At 39.4% G+C, this 19669-nt stretch overlaps 1 protein-coding gene across 1 annotated transcript in view; it reads left to right on the plus strand.

Moving 5' to 3' along the window:
• Positions 1-19669, plus strand: part of NEK10 (NIMA related kinase 10) — a 118237-nt gene that overhangs the window by 71361 nt on the left and 27207 nt on the right. Inside the window, 7 exon segments of the mRNA XM_023752910.1 lie at positions 250-463; positions 11218-11310; positions 11312-11402; positions 11483-11569; positions 13314-13368; positions 17440-17477; positions 17577-17717. Coding sequence (XP_023608678.1) covers positions 250-463; positions 11218-11310; positions 11312-11402; positions 11483-11569; positions 13314-13368; positions 17440-17477; positions 17577-17717 — 719 coding nt within the window.

Here is a 19669-nt window from a genome sequence, read left to right on the forward strand (position 1 = left end):
AGCCTGTAGCCCTTGCCTGCGGGTGCAGCTGCGAAGAGAACAGTGCTGTCTCCCTCCCCTCCCCAAACTTGTCAAATGCCTTTAGAAAAGTCTTGGATTCAAAACTACGCTTGATGTCCATCTCACCGCAGGTTCTCTTGGGTGCAGACACCATGGTGGATGCAGAGTGGAATTTAACCTTCACCTTCCAAGCCCGCTGGCTGGTGCTGATGTCGATTGGACTGTAGTAATGAACGAATCTTCTCTTAGGTGCCTCACTCCTGACGCAGAAGCCCGCCCAGATATTGTGGAAGTCAGCTCCATGATATCGGATGTCATGATGAAGTATTTAGATAGCTTGTCTACATCCCAGCTGGCCTTGGAGAAGAAACTGGAACGGGAACGGAGGCGCACACAGAGGTATTTCATGGAAGCCAACCGGAACGCTGTCACATGTCACCATGAGCTGGCCCCACTGTCTCAGGTAAGTGTGAATCTTTCAGTCTCTTTACGATGCACTCTAGTAGGTGCTCTAAGGTTGTTCACGCCGTCTTAAGGAATAACTCCTTTATTTTTTTTCTTTTTATTGAATTTATTGGGGTGACGGTAGTTAACAATATTATACAGGTTTCAGGTGCACAGTTCTACAACACATCATCTGTACACTGTATTGTGTGTTCACCACCCCAATAGTCTCCTTTCATCATCATTTATCCCCCCTAGACCCTCCTCCACCCCTCACTCTGGTAATCCCCACACTGTTGTCCTGGTCTGTGAGTTTGTTCTTCTTTGCGTATGTTTGTTCCCCCACGTCCCGTGTGGTTCAGGGTTCAGGATCTGGAAGAGGAGCCGCACACAAATGAAAGAGAAGAGACAAGAGATAATTTGGAAATACTTGGGGGCCAGGCGGGCAAGTCCAACTCAAGGGGAAGGACTTCCACCGGTGCCCAGGCCTCGCCAGCCTTTTATTCACTTTGGTTAAGCATAAAACCCTTAGTCAGGCAGGTAATTGCAGTAACAGGCTATCTTAAAAGGTCAGTAAATATTAGGAGGATTTACTCTGAGACTATTTGATCAAGAAATAGCTTAAGCCCCCATTATTAGGACTAGACGATCGGTGCATAACTCAGGTCCTTGCCATGGGTTCAAGGGTCACCAGCATTCCGGGATCCTTGTTTGCACTTCTCTGCTTGTGAAGATAATGGGTGACCTCCTGCATCTCCTGCATTCTTTTTTTGCTCTGTCCTCCTCCCCTCTCCCTCCGCCCCCACCCCCCACACACACACACACAGAGCTGTCAGCATGCTCTCCTTTTAGAAGGAAAGCCCTCCCTACTGTTAGGTGGGTTTGTCTTGACGTACTTGGAATCCAGGGGTTAAAGATTCAATATAGTTTTCTTTGCAGGGAAACTCATCTTCATTGCCTTAGATGCTGATCCCAGCTGTAATTTCACAGAGCAATTCATGGCGATTCTCCAAGGCCTAGGTTTCTGTTTAGGAGCATATATCTTGGCGTTACAGCTCTTGCAGAACAGTCAAATCTTACACTCAGGGAATTAGAGTGCACTTCGCTTATTGTTTTGCTACCTGACTTTGTAAAAACTAGGCAACAATGAGAAACACACAGATGCCATGTTGCATTCAGAGTTAGTATTTCCAGTAAACTAAAATGCAAGGGAGTTAGCTATTTCTATAGATCTTAAGTATCTGGGGCCTTCTGTTAAGTTCTGCACTGCAAAGCTCCTTGGCCAGTTTCCAATGGGATATAAAGGAGTCGGTTTATATGAGATTCATGTAGCTGATAGGTGAAGTTAGTTTAAAATCTTACAGCAGAAATTCTCTTATCTTTAGCAAAACACCTTGAGAAAGACCATTTACTTTATTCAATTTTATTCCTCAGCTTCTTAAAAAAACTCTATTGTGGAAAATTTGATACATTTATGGAGGCAAAGAAAGTGCTTTGTGTACCCATCCTTGAGCCTTAACAATTTGCTGCTGTGGACCAGTCATGCATCATCTCTATGCTTACCCGCTACCCCCTCCCAAATCCAAGAGGCCGTATCATTTTAACTGGAAACCCAGCTGTCAGGCCATGACTGGGCGAAATAGAGGGAGAGACCTACAGTCAAGGAGGGAGTCTTGAGGTTCTAGAAGTTCTTTACTCCTCTGTAAACCAGTCGGGAAATATTACCAATTGCAGAGGGATTAAATAGATCAATGTGTTTGAATACTATGCAAATTAAAAAGTGACATAAACTGTAAGATAGCATCAGTTATTTAAAATGAGCAATGCCCATGTTGAAGAAGAGTTTATTGATGCAAATTGTTAATCTAATACTAAAGGTCCATTACTTCTAAATCCACGTCTGTTACCCATGCGGTTAATAGACATTTATTGAGCACCTGTTCCTAGCTAGCCGCCAAGCCCTGCTGGAACCTTCAGTGTCAGGGACCACAGAGAAGTGCTTTACTTCAAAGCAGAGTTTCCAGGGGTCCTCAGACTTTTTAAACAGGGGGCCAGTTCACTGTCCCTCAGACCGTTGGAGGGCCGGACTATAGTTTAAAAAACTATGAACAAATTCCTATGCACACTGCACATATCTTATTTTGAAGTAAAAAAACAAAACGGGAACAAATACAACATTTGTATTTGCATGTGGCCTGCGGGCCGTAGTTTGAGGACCCCTGTTACACTACTACTTTAAAGAGCAATGAATATCTTCTTTTGCATTATATGTAGGCGTACTGGTGATTTTTCATTTCAAGATTAATCAAATGATAACTAGGAGGAAAAAATGCAGCTTTATGAAAGAACTGAGATGAAATCATTACATTTCATTAAAGACAGCATGCAGTTAATTGGCTTTATCCTCACTGGGTACCATTCTTATTTTTTTAAACTCACATCTACACCATTACTGGCAAAAGAATTTTAGTGTAAAATTGTTTCTTTTTTTCTTAAGCAATATTGTGGTATTGTAATTGTTTCATTTCAAATATAGTGGCCTGTTCTCCCAGAGCAGCTAATCTCAACAATGCAATTACACAATCTAATGACAAATCCTAGTCAAAAGAAAGGCAAATTAGTGGGTTCAGTATAACTGTATGAATTCCCAGCACCGATAAAGAGATCTTCTGCGAATTACTGAAATTTTGCAAATTAGCAGGTAAGCAAACAATGATAAGAAGCATTAAAGGCCCTTATCTCATGGTGGGAATGCTATTTACTTCCACATGTTAAATTATTCTGAACTATGAAAGTGTTCATTATGAGCTAGTAAAGACAAGAATTAACATAAGCCTCAAAAGCACAGAGAAGTCTTCACTAATAAGTTCATGCCTGTGTACTGTGGTTTATTTAGCTTTTATGAAAGAACCAAGACTTGCCTTTGGAAAATGTTATGATCTCTGTTTCATAATTCAAAATAATCTATCTCAAGGAGAGCACAGAGTCAGGAATGGCAAGAATTCAGAAAAAACAATGAAGTGCAATTTTTACTTAAAAGTGTAGTAATTAGCCCGGCCGGCGTGGCTCAGTGGTTGAGCCTTGACCTATGAACCAGGAGGTCACAGTTTGATTCTGGGTCAGGGCACACTCCTGGGTTGCCAGTTTGTTCCCCAGTAGGGGGCCCGATTCATATTTTCTTAATGCAAAGTTTTAAAAATGTTGTGCTATTTGTTTACCTGAAAGTTTTGCTTTCATTATGCCAAATGTCATTTACAAGTGCTGAGCACACAACTAAAGGCACGTGTCTGCAGTCCTCTGCTTTGAGGTTGAATAAGCCATGTGGAAAATGATGTATTTTAAAAGGACAATATTTTAGTGAACATCTTTGCTTTTATTGTGTGGTTAATTGTTGACTGAATTTCCCCCAAGGCTGTGAAAATGCAACAAGAAATGATGCAGTGAAAGAAATATCAGGAAAAATCATGACTTGTTTTGGAAATGTTCTATATTTATTAGGTTTTAAGAAAACAAAGCGATGCCTTATAGGTTCCCACACAGATATATATGCAATCCACCCCTTTCTATTTTTTTTACATATAGTTTACATATAGTAAACTGTATAAATTTCAAGTGCTTAGTTTAATCACTTTTGACCATGCATAACTCCCACCCAAAACCAGATGCAGAACATTTACATCACTTCAGAAAGTTCCCTCTGCCCTTTCTCACCCAATTCCTGGCCCACAGACAGCCTGGGGTAATTTCCATCACTATAGATGACTTCTGCCTATTGTTTGACTTCATATAAAAATCATACACATGCACTCTTGAGTGGCTAGCGTCTTTCAGATGACATCATGTCTGTGAGATTCACCCATGTTGTCGTGTATTGCAGTAATTGGGTGCTGCAGGGAAAAGGAGGATGGGGTTTCATGGAAAGCTTTATTGATGATGTAAAATTAATTGGGTTCCCCTCCAAGGTACTATCTTCTTCCATCTTGCCATGGAAGAAGTTCAGCAGGACTAGAATTAAGGCCACTGCCCCAAATTTCTATTCCGTATTTAAGTCCAGTCCAGCATCTGGCTAGCTTAGCTTGTGTTCCCAGCTGCAGTCCATTGCTTAAGGCCGCATGGCAAGCTTAAGGACACGTGGCAGACAAGTGCATGGGGGCATGTGGGTCATGGAGCTAGAGAGAAAGGGGACTAAGGGGAACAGAGCAAACAAGAGACAAGGAAGAGAGAACTCTTTGTCTGGGGGTTTTGCCCTTCCAAGATTTCACAGGCTTACATTGGGGTCCACCCTTCTAGCCAATGATCTTCCTCCCAGGCTAGACTGACAGGCCAGTACCTCCCCTACATCACTCTGACTTCACTGCACATGTGTCCATCTCCCCCTTTGTTCCATCTCTTCCCCAGTGATTGGCAGGGAGCATGAAGCTGTAGCCTCATGAGGAAGCTGCCCCATGACCATGCTTATAATGTTTGACCTCCCCTTTGCTCTATTCCTTATTAATATTAATGAACTATCTAATTACGATGATAGCATTTTGTTATAATTTTGTGACTAGAATAATGAAGAGATTGAGTTTTTTTTTCCACATGGGTATTCAGTTCTTCAGACATAATTTCTTAAAATGCCTAATCTTTCCCTATTCATTTTATTAGGCATTTTTGTTAAAATCACTTGACAGTATATATGTGGACCTATCTCTGAACTCTTTTCTGTTATATTGTAGGTTTTTAATATGTTTTGAAATCAGTTGTGTATTTCCTCTGATTTTGTTCTTCTATGTCAAGTTTGATTTGGCTGTTCTAGGTCTGTTGTATTTCCTTATTAATTTTAGAATCAGTTTGTCAATTTCTTTAAAAAAATCATGCTGGAATTTTGATTTCTACCCGTTGTTGTACAACACTTTGAAAAAAATCATTATTTCACTTATTCAACAAAATTTATTGAGCATCTGCTTTCTTCTGGGAATTATTCTTGTTTGATATTATAACAGTGAACAGAACAGTCAAAGAAATTCACCTTCATAGTTGGGGAAGGCAAATAATACATACAAAATAAATTTAAGTGTTATGGGCAAAAATTATAAGAAGGCAATGTAATAGAAAGTGATTATTCATGTGGAAAGAGGCTATTTTAAATAGAGATATCGTGGAAAACCTCTATACTTATGTGACATCTGAGAAGAGATCAGGATATATTAAAGGGATGAGTCATGCAAATATCTGGAGGCACAACATTGATAGCTGAGGAATCAGCAAAGATCATGAGGTGATAGTGTTCCTGCCAAGTTCAAGGAGTGAGCAAGGAGGCCTGTGTGGCTGGAGTGGAGTGCAGCAGGGGGACTGTAGGAGATGAGGAGGCTATAAGTCCACAGTATAGACTTGAGTGATGTGAGTTTATTGAAAGAGAATGACATAATCTTTCAAAATGATATAGCAGGCTGCTGTGTAGTAATGGACTGCTGAGAGCCAAAAGTGGAAGCAAGGAAATTGGTTAGGAGGAGATTGCATCGGGACAGGCAAAAAATGATGTAGACTCTTTTCCTTGATTTCTAATTCTTTGTCTATTCGTGTTTTGTTTTTTTTATCAGTTTGGTATTTTAGAAAAAACTTTTCTGTGCTGTTTTTAAGAAAGCCTTTTCTTTAGAATCTTACATCTTTTTTATATTTATATATATATTTAAATATATTTCATTGATTTTTTGCAGAGAGGAAGGGAGAAGGATAGAGAGTTAGAAACATCGATGAGAGAGAAACATCGATCAGCTGCCTCCTGCACACTCCCTTCTGGTGATGTGCCTGCAACCAAGGTACATGTCTTTGACCGGAATTGAACCTGGGACTCTTGAGTCCACAGGCTGATGCTCTATCCACTGAGCCAAATCGGTTAGGGCTAATATATATATATTTTTATTGACTTCAGAGAGGAAGGGAGAGGGAGAGAGAGAAACATCAATGAGGAGAGAAAATCATTGATCGGCTGCCTCCTACACACTCTCTACTGGGGATCAAGCCTGCAACCCAGTCATGTGCCCTGACCGTAATCAAACCATGACCTCCTGGTTCATAGGTCAGCACTCAACCATTGAGCCACATCGGCCAGGCTCAATTTGGCATTTTGATATTCTGTGCTAAGAATGCTGTTTAATAAGAATTAGACCCTTCCTTATGTAATTCTGTGTTAAAAATGGAACAGTAAGTGGGGCTCCAATTTGCAGGTCTCATCTCTATTGATAACACCCATGTCTAATTTCATTCTGTTTAATGCCTTAAGCTTTGCTGATTTTCAATTACATTTCTTGTTTTTGAGCAATCCAAATTAGAATGTCTTAAAACTTGACTGCTTGATAATTCTCTGTGCATTGTTTCTTCTACATGTTAAGTGGCATTGCCTCATCTGGCCTCTTTTAAAATGCTTTGGAAATATTAATAGACATTCAGTTGTTTTCATCTGTCTGCAGTCTTGGAACAAAATGGTGGTTGGTAGTTGATGTAGACCATATTGTCTGTATTTTTAATAAGTGATATTTTTAGATTATGACACTGTTCTTCCCCTCATCTTTATTATTATTATTATTATGTTTAGCAAATATGTCTTTGAATTAGGAATACTAGGTTAGTTATGGGGTGGCAGGGAAACATTGCCAAACATGGTAAATTTGATTCTAGGATTTTAGACTGAATTATTATAATTAATTCATTTTCTAATTTTATTTAAGTTAGTGACAGTTCATTAATATGTTCTTACGGGTTTAAGAAGTTCAGAGAATGTTGTGATCATAATTACGTGCATTTAATGATATTAAAGTGAAATGTTTAGCTTTATGAATATTTTTAACAAGTTCAAAACAAAAAAAGTAATTAATATTCAAATGTGAAGAGACCATTTTCCTTTATTGTGTAATATTTGTAAATTTAGCTATTTTCAAGGCTCAAACACTAGCTTTTCTGGTTTAAATTGAACATATTATTGTCGTACTTGATGTGTGGGGCATGGGAGAAGGGAAATGCTTCAAGATTTTATCAATGAAATTAAACATTATCCAAAGAACTTTGGAGCTAAAAGAGCTCCATCCTCCATATTGAGGGAGCAGACTCCAGCGTTACTGCATCAGCCCACCTCTCTGTGATGGCAAAGCCAGGGTCCCAGAGCGCGTTCCTGGAAGGAGCCTCTCATTGCCCTTGCTGAGTGGACAGTCCACTCAGCTATGGCCGGGTCTATGTGGCCCCTTCAGCCATCTGACCACACTGGCTGACTTTTTAAATACTTTAAAATTCAGTAACTAAGTTTATGTACAGTGATATGCAGTTAATAATCTGTCTCCTGTTTTGAGTTTTCTTTAAAAAAATATGTTTATTGATGTCTGAGGGGAAGGGAGAGAGAGAAAGAGAGAGAGAGAGAGAGAGAGAGAGAGAGAAAGAGAGAGAGAGAGAGAGAGAGAGAGAGAGAGAGAGAAACATCAATAATGAGAGAGAATCATTGATTGATTGGCTGCCTCCTGCACACCCAAACTGGGAATCGAGCCCACAACCCAGGCATATGCCCTGACCGGGAATCGAACCGGGACCTCTGGTTCTTAGGTCGACACCACACCGGCTGGGCCTGTTTTGAATTTTCTTTGTGCTATCAGCCATGAAAAACATAAAACATGGTTTGTCACCTAAAAGAGATCACCTCATCCTGGTGAATTTCTGTCAAGCACTGGATAACCCTAAATTCATGTATTTAAGGTCACAATTATTAATTGAATAAATGGGAGGAATGCAGTAAAGATATAACAAATAGAATATGAATATTTAGAACACAACATATATAGTGCATTCTTTATGGCTCTACAGTAAAGCTTCTACAGGATGTAGCTGGTGTTATGCTTTATATTTATTTCTTGCTTTTCTTTGTCTTGTTATAAAACTAACATTCTGGGCAATTTAAAAATATTGCACTAGTTTTAATAAACCAGGCTCTCTTAATTCTTTTCCTACTGCCACAGTTAATTTGGGCATTGCCAGTCTGTTACTGTTAGAATTGCTATTCAACTAAAAAATGTATTATGATCTGCTCCACACATAAACATTACATTATAATGAGCTAAACATAATTGTGTTTATATCAGCAATTGTGACAGGAAGTGGCTTCTCTAATGGTAATGACTACCACATCAACGATCATTTTATTGTAAAATGTCTATTGTCTTCTCCTTGCTGCCATATCAATACTCAGAATGTGTCCATCCATTCCTAGGAGATACAGATGCCAAAAAAATCTAAATTCACTCTCCTATTCCCAGAAAAACCCTAAGTAATTAGAAAGTACAAAAAATGACAGCAGTCAAAGTCTATCCCCCAAGGTGTTTCCCCCCCCCCAACTTGCTTTAATAGGTTTATGTACTTGCTAAGGCAACTTTTGAAAACATCTTAATGGCCTCAACTATTATGGCTAAAAATACCCGACCATGTCTGCCTTTGCCCAGTGCCTGCTGGGTTACAGGTGCTTGTTGTCATTGCTGGGCTGGTCATCTCTAAGACAGGTGCACTTACAGCCTTGTCTAAGCGCACAGAGGGAAAGGGAAGGGAGAAGTTCGCATCACCGAACAGTCCCTTCACCTCTCAGAAATGTCACAGTGTAGGACCCTGCAGAAAGGGGCAAGATTAAAAACACAGCAGTTACAAAACCTGCTCATCCTATAAGGGAATTCGCCTGTTTTTCTAGCCCTTTTCTCCCGTTGATATCAACACAGCAACTACTTATTGAGCGTTTGCTATGTGCAAGGTATCCAGGGATTTAAAAGGGACTGAAGTAGCCCAGAAGTCTTAAAGGAGTGAGTTGGATAATAATGTGAGTACTTAAATATCTACAAGCAAAAACTCTGGAAATCACACTTGGGAAAGTGTGTCTATAGTGGCATTTAGTTTATGGCACCTACAAATGTTGATAGGAGTTCCCTTTATCAACATTTAAGCCAACACCCAATTACCCATTGGTGCAATTTTGACAATTGCAAAGGACTTGATTTGCAAGCCAACTGGTTCTTGGGTGTTGGTGGCAAGTCAGACCTCCTTAAGTCTGGAATAGCATACTAGAGCTGGAAGAAGGATCTGTGGGATAGGACAGAAAAAGGAAGAGGGCCCGGAAAAGGTTGAGTGGGTTTTGCAGGCCAGGAAAATAAATATCGGGGGGTGGGGGGGGAATCATGAGCCTGTCTCTGTAGCAAGCATTGCTCATCATCAGAGTTGACTTGTGACTAAGCAATCTGACACACTTCACAAGTAGATTTTTTTTCTTTTAATAAATGCACTCTTTTGCTTTCCTCTCATGCTCTTCAACTTGTACTTACCTTTCTTATGGCCTTTCTTCCTTTGTCTTTTCATCTTCCTGGTCTATGTCTTAGGGTTAGTATTGTTTAGCCCAACAGCCTAAAGTTTTACACACTTACCACAAATTGTCACACACAATAAAGGTTTTAGGAACTGGGACTCAACTGAGTAAAGAAATAGTACTTTTCCTGCTGAGTCATATGTGGTTCCTTTCCCTGTCTTTTTCTTAGAAAATGAAAAACTTTAATAAGTGATATTTTTAGATTATGACACTGTTCTTCCCCTCATCTTTATTAGTATTATTATGTCTAGCAAATCTGTCTTTGGATTAGCAATACCAAGATGATGGATTAGGAATTTAATGAGAGCAATCTTTCTTTTCCCCTTTATTCTTATTGAACTGTCAAATATAATCTTGCAGTTTCTAATACTTGCAGTTTAGGGAAATGTGGACTCACATGGCCAGATGGTAAGCTTGGGGCGCTATCAAATGAAAACACAGCAGTTGGAGGAGCCCGTGGCTAGCGAAGTTCTGTAGAGAGTATTGACTCTGGGCAGTGGCCTGGGGTCCTAAGTGGTTTGAAGTCCCTTTGCTGTAGCTCATTTCTTAGGAGCCCTCATCTCTCTCCATGGCCTGGCTGTATCTGCTACTAATTACCCTTGAACTTTGAAGAAACTAAGCCTTACTTACTTACTTACTTACTTACTTCTCTGTGGTGCTGAGAAGATGTGATAGCAGATCTTTTCAAAATAACTTAAGAGAACTCTCAGTTTAATTGATACACATTGGTTCCTTATTACTGTATTTTCTTTATTTTTTGTTGATATTTTTATTGATTTTTAGAGAGAGAGAGGAAGGGAGAGAAACATCTATCAATGGGATGTCTCCTGCATGTCCCCCACCGGGGATGGAGCCACAACTTGGGCATGTGTCCTGACTGGGAATTGAACCAGTAACCCTTTGGTGCATGGGACGATGCCCAGCCAACTGAATCACGCCAGCCAGGGCCTTAGTACTACATTTTTTCCCACAGCTTACACAGACCTTTGTTACTAAGCATCTTGCCACATCCATTTTTTTTCATCCAATGGTACCTTTACCAAAAAAAAAATTATATATCTATATATCTATATCTATATATCTATCTATATCTATCTCTATATCTATATCTATATCTATATCTATATCTATACCTATACCTATCTATATCTATATCTATATCTATATCTATATCTATATCTATCTCTATATCTATACCTATCTATATCTATATCTATATCTATATCTATATCTATATATTTGGACTGAATGAATTCTATGGCAAACCTACAGTTGGAGCCTCTGATGCTACCTCAGCACACATATTTGTAATGCTGCTTTAAGTATTTTAATATATGTCCTAACAAGCTTTGTAACCTGCAGAAGGAACACAGAAGTGTCTACTAAAGGTTGTGTTTCTCTCTCAGGAGACCTTCGAAAAGGCGAGCCTGAGCAGCAGCAGCAGCGGGGCAGCCAGCCTGAGGAGCGAGCTTTCCGAGAGCGCGGACCTGCCCCCCGAAAGGGCTCCAGGCCCCCTGTGGAAGGGAAGAAGACAGGGCCTGTGACGAAATCCTGTCGGATGATACCTTCAACCTGGAAAACATCGAGAAAGGTCATTCTAGTGAAGGGCTGGCAGCACTCTGGACTCCTTTCCGTTTCAGGGTTCATGTGCTTCTTTTTATTAATGTGCAGATATATACTCAGAGCTCGACGATGACTTGGACATTTCGGACAACTCCAGCAGCTCCAGTTCCAGCCCTTTGAAAGAATCTACATTCAGTAAGCGTTCTTTACCAGTTGTGGACTCCAGCAGGTAGTAGGTTGGGCGTCAGGTAAATGTCACCCCATACAGAACCCAGTGGTTTGTTTCCCAGGTGCAATGCTAATTGGCACAGGTGTGTCATCACTCTGAGCCCCCAAACCAACCAGCACTGTGGTTTTTTTATTGCCTCAGTGGTCAATCGTACCTCAGTTGCAGGTTAGATCTCCAGCCCCTGTCAGGCCTGGTGTGGGAGGCAACCAGCCGAAGTGTCTCTCTCACATCGATGTTTCTCTCTCTCTCTGTGTCTCACTCTCTCTCTAAAGATCAATGGGAAAAATATTCTCGGGTGAGGATTAAAAAAAAAAAGAAACTTGGAGAATAAATTAGTGTTGGTATAGACTAAGTTTTGTAAAATTTTATTTACATTAATGTAAAGGGATGTATTATTCTTAAAACACTAAAGTAACCTAAATAATTTAATTGTTTAGAACTATGAAAAAATATGTTATATAAATTCAGTCCATATATGTTAATTTAACTCTTAATTTGAAATAGTAAAGAAAACAGTCACATTGGGATATGGGAAAGAAAAATAATAGATATATTAAGATAAAATTTAAAGATGATAAGGAGAGAGAAGATTCAATTCACTCAACAAATCTGAAACTGAAAGAAAAGATGTTATAATAGAAAATGGAGAGAAAATAAAAACTCTTTTAAAAGAGTAAGTTCATGGGATATTAAATCGGGTAGATAGAAATACTCTCTAAAATAAGTGAAAATAATTCTTACCAATGACTGTGTGACTTCTCACCAATGACTATCTCAAAAAAGAAGGTTTAAAATAGTCTCCCTAAGGATAAAATTAGAATCCCAGGGATTTAGCTTCGTTCTTTGTCCCTTTTCAAACTTAATTGGAAAATTGGTGACTAGATGTTTCAGATTTTCGGGATAATCCCAATTTCCACCACTCTGCTCTGTTTTTCCTATAAATTTCAGCCTGCTAGGGAAAAATGTCTTTTTAAAAATTTTTAAATATATTTTTATTGATTTTAGAGAGGAAGGGAGAGGGATAGAGAGAAACACCAATGATGAGAGAGAATCATTGATCGGCTGCCTCCTGCATGCCTCCTACTGGGGATCGAGCCCGCAACCCAGGCATGTACCCTTGGCCGGAATCAAACCTGGGACCCTTCAGTCCGCAGGCCGACGCTGTATCCACTGAGCTAAATCGGGTAGGGCCTAGGGAAAATGTCTTGCTTTGTAATTGGGAAAATATGAATATTGTACCGTAAAAATATCCATGCATATAAATATGTGTAGCAGATTGTAGAAGCAGTTAATTACTGACTGTTTTAAGATGAATTAAGTGTTGTATATCTCCAGCAACAATGGCGGGAGGGTCAGTGAGAAAGAAAAAGTTGGACCCTTAAATTTGCACGTGGTAACTTGCAGCTGGCTGTCTTGGCAAAGCTTTGGATGATTATGACATAGATGTGTTATCGTTCTTTGTTAGCTATTAATAATGGAGTTTCTTTGCTTAGCACCTTTTCTTTATTAAAAAAGACCCTAGACAAACCTGTCAGGTAAATATTAATTTGCAACATTATATTTTAGCTGGTGCTTTCATAAATGAAGATCGTCTTTATACTGTGTACAATTTCTCAGATAATGGAATGCGGCACGTTTTAAGCAATCAACCAACCAAATAAATGATTTGCAATGTGAAACTATGTAATTATTTTTATTTTCTTGTTCCAGGCACTTTAAAGAGAAGTTTTAGTGCTTCAGGAGGAGAAAGACAATCCCAAATGAGGTATGTACACATTGAGCTCTTAGAAATATTTTTAGACTCCATGGAGTTGAGTTATTGCTGGCTAACCAGAAACCTGATAGCTAACAGTTACCCTGGGCATGTGGAAACGGAGGCTGTGAGAGCCCACCCTCCCAGAACTGATGTAGTTTACCAAGCAGCATATTGGGAAGAGTGCTAAGCTTGGACCTGTTTTAGTCTGGCTTTGTGACCTTCAGCCAATCAGTTCATTTCTTTGAGCTCAAGGGTGGGACAGGGAGGTAGGGCAGTTGTGCTTTTATGAGATCATCTGGAACCCTGACTCCTTATATATATGTTTTTTTTTCCACATCTCCAAGGAATAGGTTTTATCCTCATGGTCAATGTGGACCACATCACACCCACATGTGGCCAGCGGGAAGTGGAAAGGGAGACACGCCCCTTCCTTTTAAGCACATGACCCATTTGTGCTCATCCCTTCTGCTCACATACCATTGGCCAGAACTTTGTCATATGACCACTTCTAGCTGCAAGGGAGGATGAATATGTGTAGGGGATTCTGTTTTAAAAGGAATAAGAAATTGTTGTTTTGGGATAACTAGAAGTTTCTACAACAGTTGATTCCTGGGCTTAGGACTAAAACAAAACTATTCAATTTGGCCTTCCGCAAGTCCCTGGCTACCGACCTTCCTGAGAGCAGTTTCCGTGGCACTGGGCGAGGCTGGTGTGAACAGAAGCCTGGTTGTGGTGGTTTTAGAAGTGACAGGGGGAGGGTGTAGAACGATTGAAGAAAGTGAGGGGTGAGCTGGGACAGTTAGCTGGTAGGGAATGTCGATGGAAAAGGACCTTCTAACGGGTGGGCAAACTTTTTGACTCAAGGGCCACAATGGGTTCTTAAACTGGACCGGAGGGCCGGAACAAAAGCATGGATGGAGTGTTTGTGTGAACTAGTATAAATTCAAAGTAAACATCATTACATAAAAGGGTACGGTCTTTTTTTTTTTTTAGTTTTACTCATTTCAAACGGGCTGGATTCCGGCCCGCGGGCCGTAGTTTGCCCATGGCTGTTCTAGAATCTTCTGCAGGCCGGTTGGGACTGAGGAGAAGCAGGCCCTGGAGAGGAGAGATTTAGAATGGAAGAGAAGTGATGGTGGACAGTTTCCGAGTGGCTTGGAGCCAGAGAGGGGGCCTGGGAAAGGTGCAGTGACAACCATTTCTCTGTGTCTGAGAAATGGAGGCAAAGATAAACTGCAGCTTAGAAAGCAGAGAACAGGGATATTAAGGAAAGTAGTACACTTGGTGGGTTTTGTTTATTAGATGATTGGATGGTCTAGATTTGAGGAGTGTGATCAACCAGGGAGAAGCACATAAACATTTCTGAATTGATATGGACTATATTTTTTGTTATCTTGGCTAAATACCTAGAGTGACATGGTTGGAGCATATGATAGGTTTCTGCTTAACTTTTTAAGAAACTGCCAAAGTGTTTTCCGGAGGGGTTGTATCACCTTTCCATCCCCACTTTGAGAGAGATGAACTTCATGTGTATATTGAGAGGGGGTGAAGCAGATGATAGTGTTTGTGGAAATCATCCTTTGATGTGTGTATCTCTGAAATGATAAGGAGTAAGAGGGAAAATAGAACTCACTGTTCATGATGGAGGAACTCTCACAAAATATTATCTACTTTCAAATAACCATATGAATAGACATCCTTATTGTTAACATTTGTTTGATGTTTTGTGCATCAACAGAGTTAGACAAAAGCTGGGTTAATGTCTGTCAGGAAAAAGCCATTCCAAATTCAGTAATTAGGACTTTATTTGCAATTTCCAACTTTAATCATTTTCAGTGATCCAAGTGATGTAAAATCTTCTTCCTTTATTACTCTTGCTTCCTTTATTACAAGAATTGGGAATGGGCTTGACTTTTATCAGTTTCTAGCTGGGTTTTATAGTCTCACTCAGTATATATATTGATAGTTCTAATCCAATAAGCCATAAAATTTTATTTCCATTTACAAAGAAGTTATTCTGTTTGGTGGAATTTGATAATGCACACAGGGGCTTCAGCCTCTTCCATTGTCACGTACACCCCAATCCTGCTAAGCTTTGGTCACTGTATCATGACCTTAAGAACATCAATTGATATTTATTACTGTGTGTTGGTACATAATAGACTATGCCCGGTCTTTTATTGCATTGTCTAGGACACAGTGCACTGCACAGAGGTTCCAGTCCACAAATACCTGTAATTAATAGTTGCATGATTTTTATCTTGGCAGAAATTCTGTATTTCTCACTGAACTAGGACTGAAATCTCACCTACTGGCTTGAACTTACAGCCTTTGCCATAGTCACAGCCTAAGGCCCCACTCCCTCTTTTCTTTAAGATTCTGTTGCTCAGGCAACAAGATTTTTCCATGCTTGCTTGCGTCCTGTTGCTAAGGCAACAGGGTATAGTTGGCAGGCTAGTTTATGACATCGGATGTTTGTGGCAGCAGAGATGCCTGTGGTTCACAACTTTGATAAATCAGTGAATGCATAATTGTATTCAGGGGCGGGTGCCTGACTCTAGTCTTTGTATATAAAGATGATTATGGGCATTTGTAACCATCCAGTATCATACACGTGGCGAGAAAGGCCCTTTTGTAATCTCAGGACCTATGGATCTTGCCTCCTTTTCTTTTCAGATATAGTGGAAGGGTAGAAGGGAGGGAGGGCAGGGGTGGGGTGAGGAGAGCAAAACATTGATGTGAGAGACACATCGATTGGTTGCCTCCCTCAGGTGCCCTGACGGGGGCTGGATCAAACCTGCAACCCAGGTATGTGCCTTTGACTGGGAATTGAACCCATGACCCTTCTGTATACGGGGGATATGCTCTAACCACTGAACACACCAACCCAAGCTGAGCTTTGCCCTCTTTGAAGTTCCTGAGGGCAGGCAGAGGCCATCCCTTTTCTTTCTTTATACATCCCCTTATCCCAGGGCTAGGGAGAGTACATTAACTGTGCAAGACTGGCGAGATTCATTTACTTTTTAAGGCTCTGGAAACATGGGCTGGAAATGGGACAGAAAAAACAATGGGATCAAGAGAGGGCTGGTTTGGCAGAGGGTTAGGAGGAATGGAAAAGGATAGGGAAGGACTCACAGTTGGATGTAAAGATTTTAGCATTATTCTAGTACTTAGATGTTAGGTGGTAGGTAAGGAGTTCCAATTTTGTTATTCCTCATAACTTAGGTATATGTTGCACGCATGTATCAAGATCTCTATGATGAAAATGAATAGGGTAGGGTAAGAGAATCACCAATCATGTTTATTTGAATCCCTATATGAATGCATTACTACTCAGCAAATGACTATCAGGTGCCTCATACTTGGTTGATGTTGTATATATTTTTGTTGGATTGCATTAAATTGGAGTGTGGTTCTTATAACTTGCGAGGACACAGATTTTTTAAATTTTATTTTTAAAAAATCCAACTATTAAGAAACGGGGTCTAAATTTTAGTGGAAAAAACAAGGTTGAAGGTTATTTATAGCTGTCCTTGGTGGGGTCTTAGGCCACCTCCCCTGGGTTGAAGGCGCTGAGACCAACTTGCAGAATGATCAGAAAATCTAGAATTTTAAGGCAGTGCAAACAAGTGATGTTAATAATACTGGAAACTTTAGGAAAGATACAATCCTTTTAAATGAAAAAATCATCTTATCTCATAGTTTCTTCTTTAGACATCAGGGACAAAGTGTAGAAAAATAATATATCTAAAAATCAAATATTTCTTTTCAATACAAATCAATATATTCATTTTAGTGTAACAAGAAAATCACTCAAGATGCTAAGAGATTTAGGCTCCTAGTCACTAGAGCTGATAAACAACTCTGACTGGACAAGGCTCTTCTGTTGCTCAGTGGGCTGTCAGGTCCGCTCTGGGTTCAGATATGTTTGTTTTCTTCTTTACTGAACTCTTGAGAGTGTCTTAGGGGGAAAAACTTTATTCATTTTTATAATCTATTTTCAAACCATAGGCTTTCAGTAAATGTTGGTCAAGTCCAAGTTGAACAAGTCCTTCTAATGACCCCTAATTCTGTTTTCAGGGACTTCACTGGGGGAGTGGTATCAAGACCAAGACCAGGTAATTTAGTGTTGACGGCAATGAAATCATGCATGCCTCCCTGAAATTCAGTGTAATGTATGTTACAGCTTCTTATCTTTCCCCCTTTTATTTCTTCAGCTTTGCTGCCTCTTGACCTGCTTCTGAAAGTGCCACCCCTCATGCTCAGGGCCCACATTAAGGAGGTAGAGGCCGAGCTAGTGACGGGGTGGCAGTCCCACAGCCTCCCCACTGTGATCCTCCGCAATCTCAAAGATCATGGTAGTACTTATTAGATCAAGTTCATGTCAAGCGCACAAAGAGTGAACACAGAATTCTAGTTGGGCCTGAATGTCTGAATGATGCTTGGGAGGTAATTTTAGTTCAAACAGCAGAGGAATCTTGTTTTGTCTATCATTATTTGGCATTTAAAAGTATCAAAATGCTTTCTGTGTTCACTTATTTGATGTAAATATGGGCTGTTTTTTTTAAATTTGCATTTCTGCTTTGGTGGGAATGGTAACCAGTTGAACTATTGGTGCTTAAAGTGCATATATACGAGAAAAAATTTATAGTAGCTATATTTTGCATACATGTTCCTGTAAGCTCTAGACCTATATGATACAGGAGACTAAAGCACATTTTTTTTTCTCTCTTCTTTACTCTGATACAGATAGTTCTTTTTAATTATTTGTATTTGATTAAAACAATATCGTATCACATTGTTTCTTTAATAGTTTAATAATTATGGATTCTTAAAATAAATATAACTATTTACAATAATGGTTTGAAGGGGGAAAAGAGTTTCTGATTTCCATTAAGGAGGACCGAAGTACAACGGTAATGGTAAAATTTTCAGCTAAACCTGGACAGTTCAGGAAAAAGTTTAGTGATTGTGCTTTTAACATGAGTAGGAGTATATGACTCGAGTATAAAGTTCTGTTTGACTAGTTTGGTTAATTTGGAGTTATTGCTTAATGCTATTTTCACTTTAACTTCCTTAATTCACATGTTTTTGTAGTGTTAACACATGTAGTGAACAAAGGTGGTGTGAATTGATTTCCTGTAATATTAGTCCATCTCTCTGTATTTATTAGAGTTACTTTGAACAGTTATTGAAACTTTGGGGCTATTTACACTGTCAACATAGATGCAAAAAAGATGATTTTGTTACTAAGATGCCCAAAGCTCTCATGTTGACTGTGTTCCTCTGCTCCTACTATTTTGGCATAGGGTAAGTTCATAGCATCATCGTGAAGCTAAAACAGACATTGTTGATTAATTTTTTAACAGCAAGAGCAGATCATACACACACACACACACACACACACACACACACACACACGTAAATGACTCACAGTTCTGTTGTGACCCATAACAGGGATTCCTTTTCTTAAAGGGCATTATTCCTTTTCCTAAAGGTCAGATTAAGATTTGACTTGATGTCAGTGAAATTGATCAGATCTTTGGACCTTTTTTAGCACAGTTTACATGTAACATACTGTTTGTTATACTGTTCAATTTTTAAAATATTCACTGATTCATATATATCTTTTAATTTAAAACAGAATATGGTATAGCATGTGTGAGGATGTCAGTGAATGCTAAAGTTTACCCATAAAGGAGATTAATAATATAGAACACATTGATGCATATGACAATTTGAGTTACAACTTATGGTAGTAGGTGGTAGGTTTCTATTTTCCAGTGGAAAAACAATTCTGTATATTTTCCGTCCTAAAACAATTGGTACCAGCCCCACCCTCATCTGCAAATCATGCCCCTCTTCAGTTGTCCCTTCTGTATCTCTAGCCTAACTCAGAGAATAAAAAGGCAGAGACACTGTTGCTCTGGTTATACTTTAGGTCTTTGTTACCCAGAATAGGTACAGCACTGGAATGTGTGAATGATTTATTTAAAAAAACAACAATAAGCAAGCAGATCATATTAATAGTTCATTTATTTAAAATTTGATTTCGTTTTCTTGGATAAAAAGAAACATACTGGAAATTATGTATAACCAACAGCTACAGCTCTGTATTACCTAAATGTTCTAGAAAAAATTGTCAGGGAGGGGATTTATGTCAAAGCCTGGGTAGGCCCCCAGGACTATAGCTAGTATGTGAACATCATTTTCTATGGGCTCTGGCAGAACAACGGGTGAGAACTATTATTTTAGAGTCCCACGTGGCTGAGTTATAATAAGATCCTGCCTATATTGTACTCCTAAAATG

This window comes from Myotis lucifugus, unplaced genomic scaffold, assembly GCF_000147115.1.
Source record: "Myotis lucifugus unplaced genomic scaffold, Myoluc2.0 scaffold_39, whole genome shotgun sequence".
Lineage (NCBI taxonomy): Eukaryota > Metazoa > Chordata > Mammalia > Chiroptera > Vespertilionidae > Myotis > Myotis lucifugus.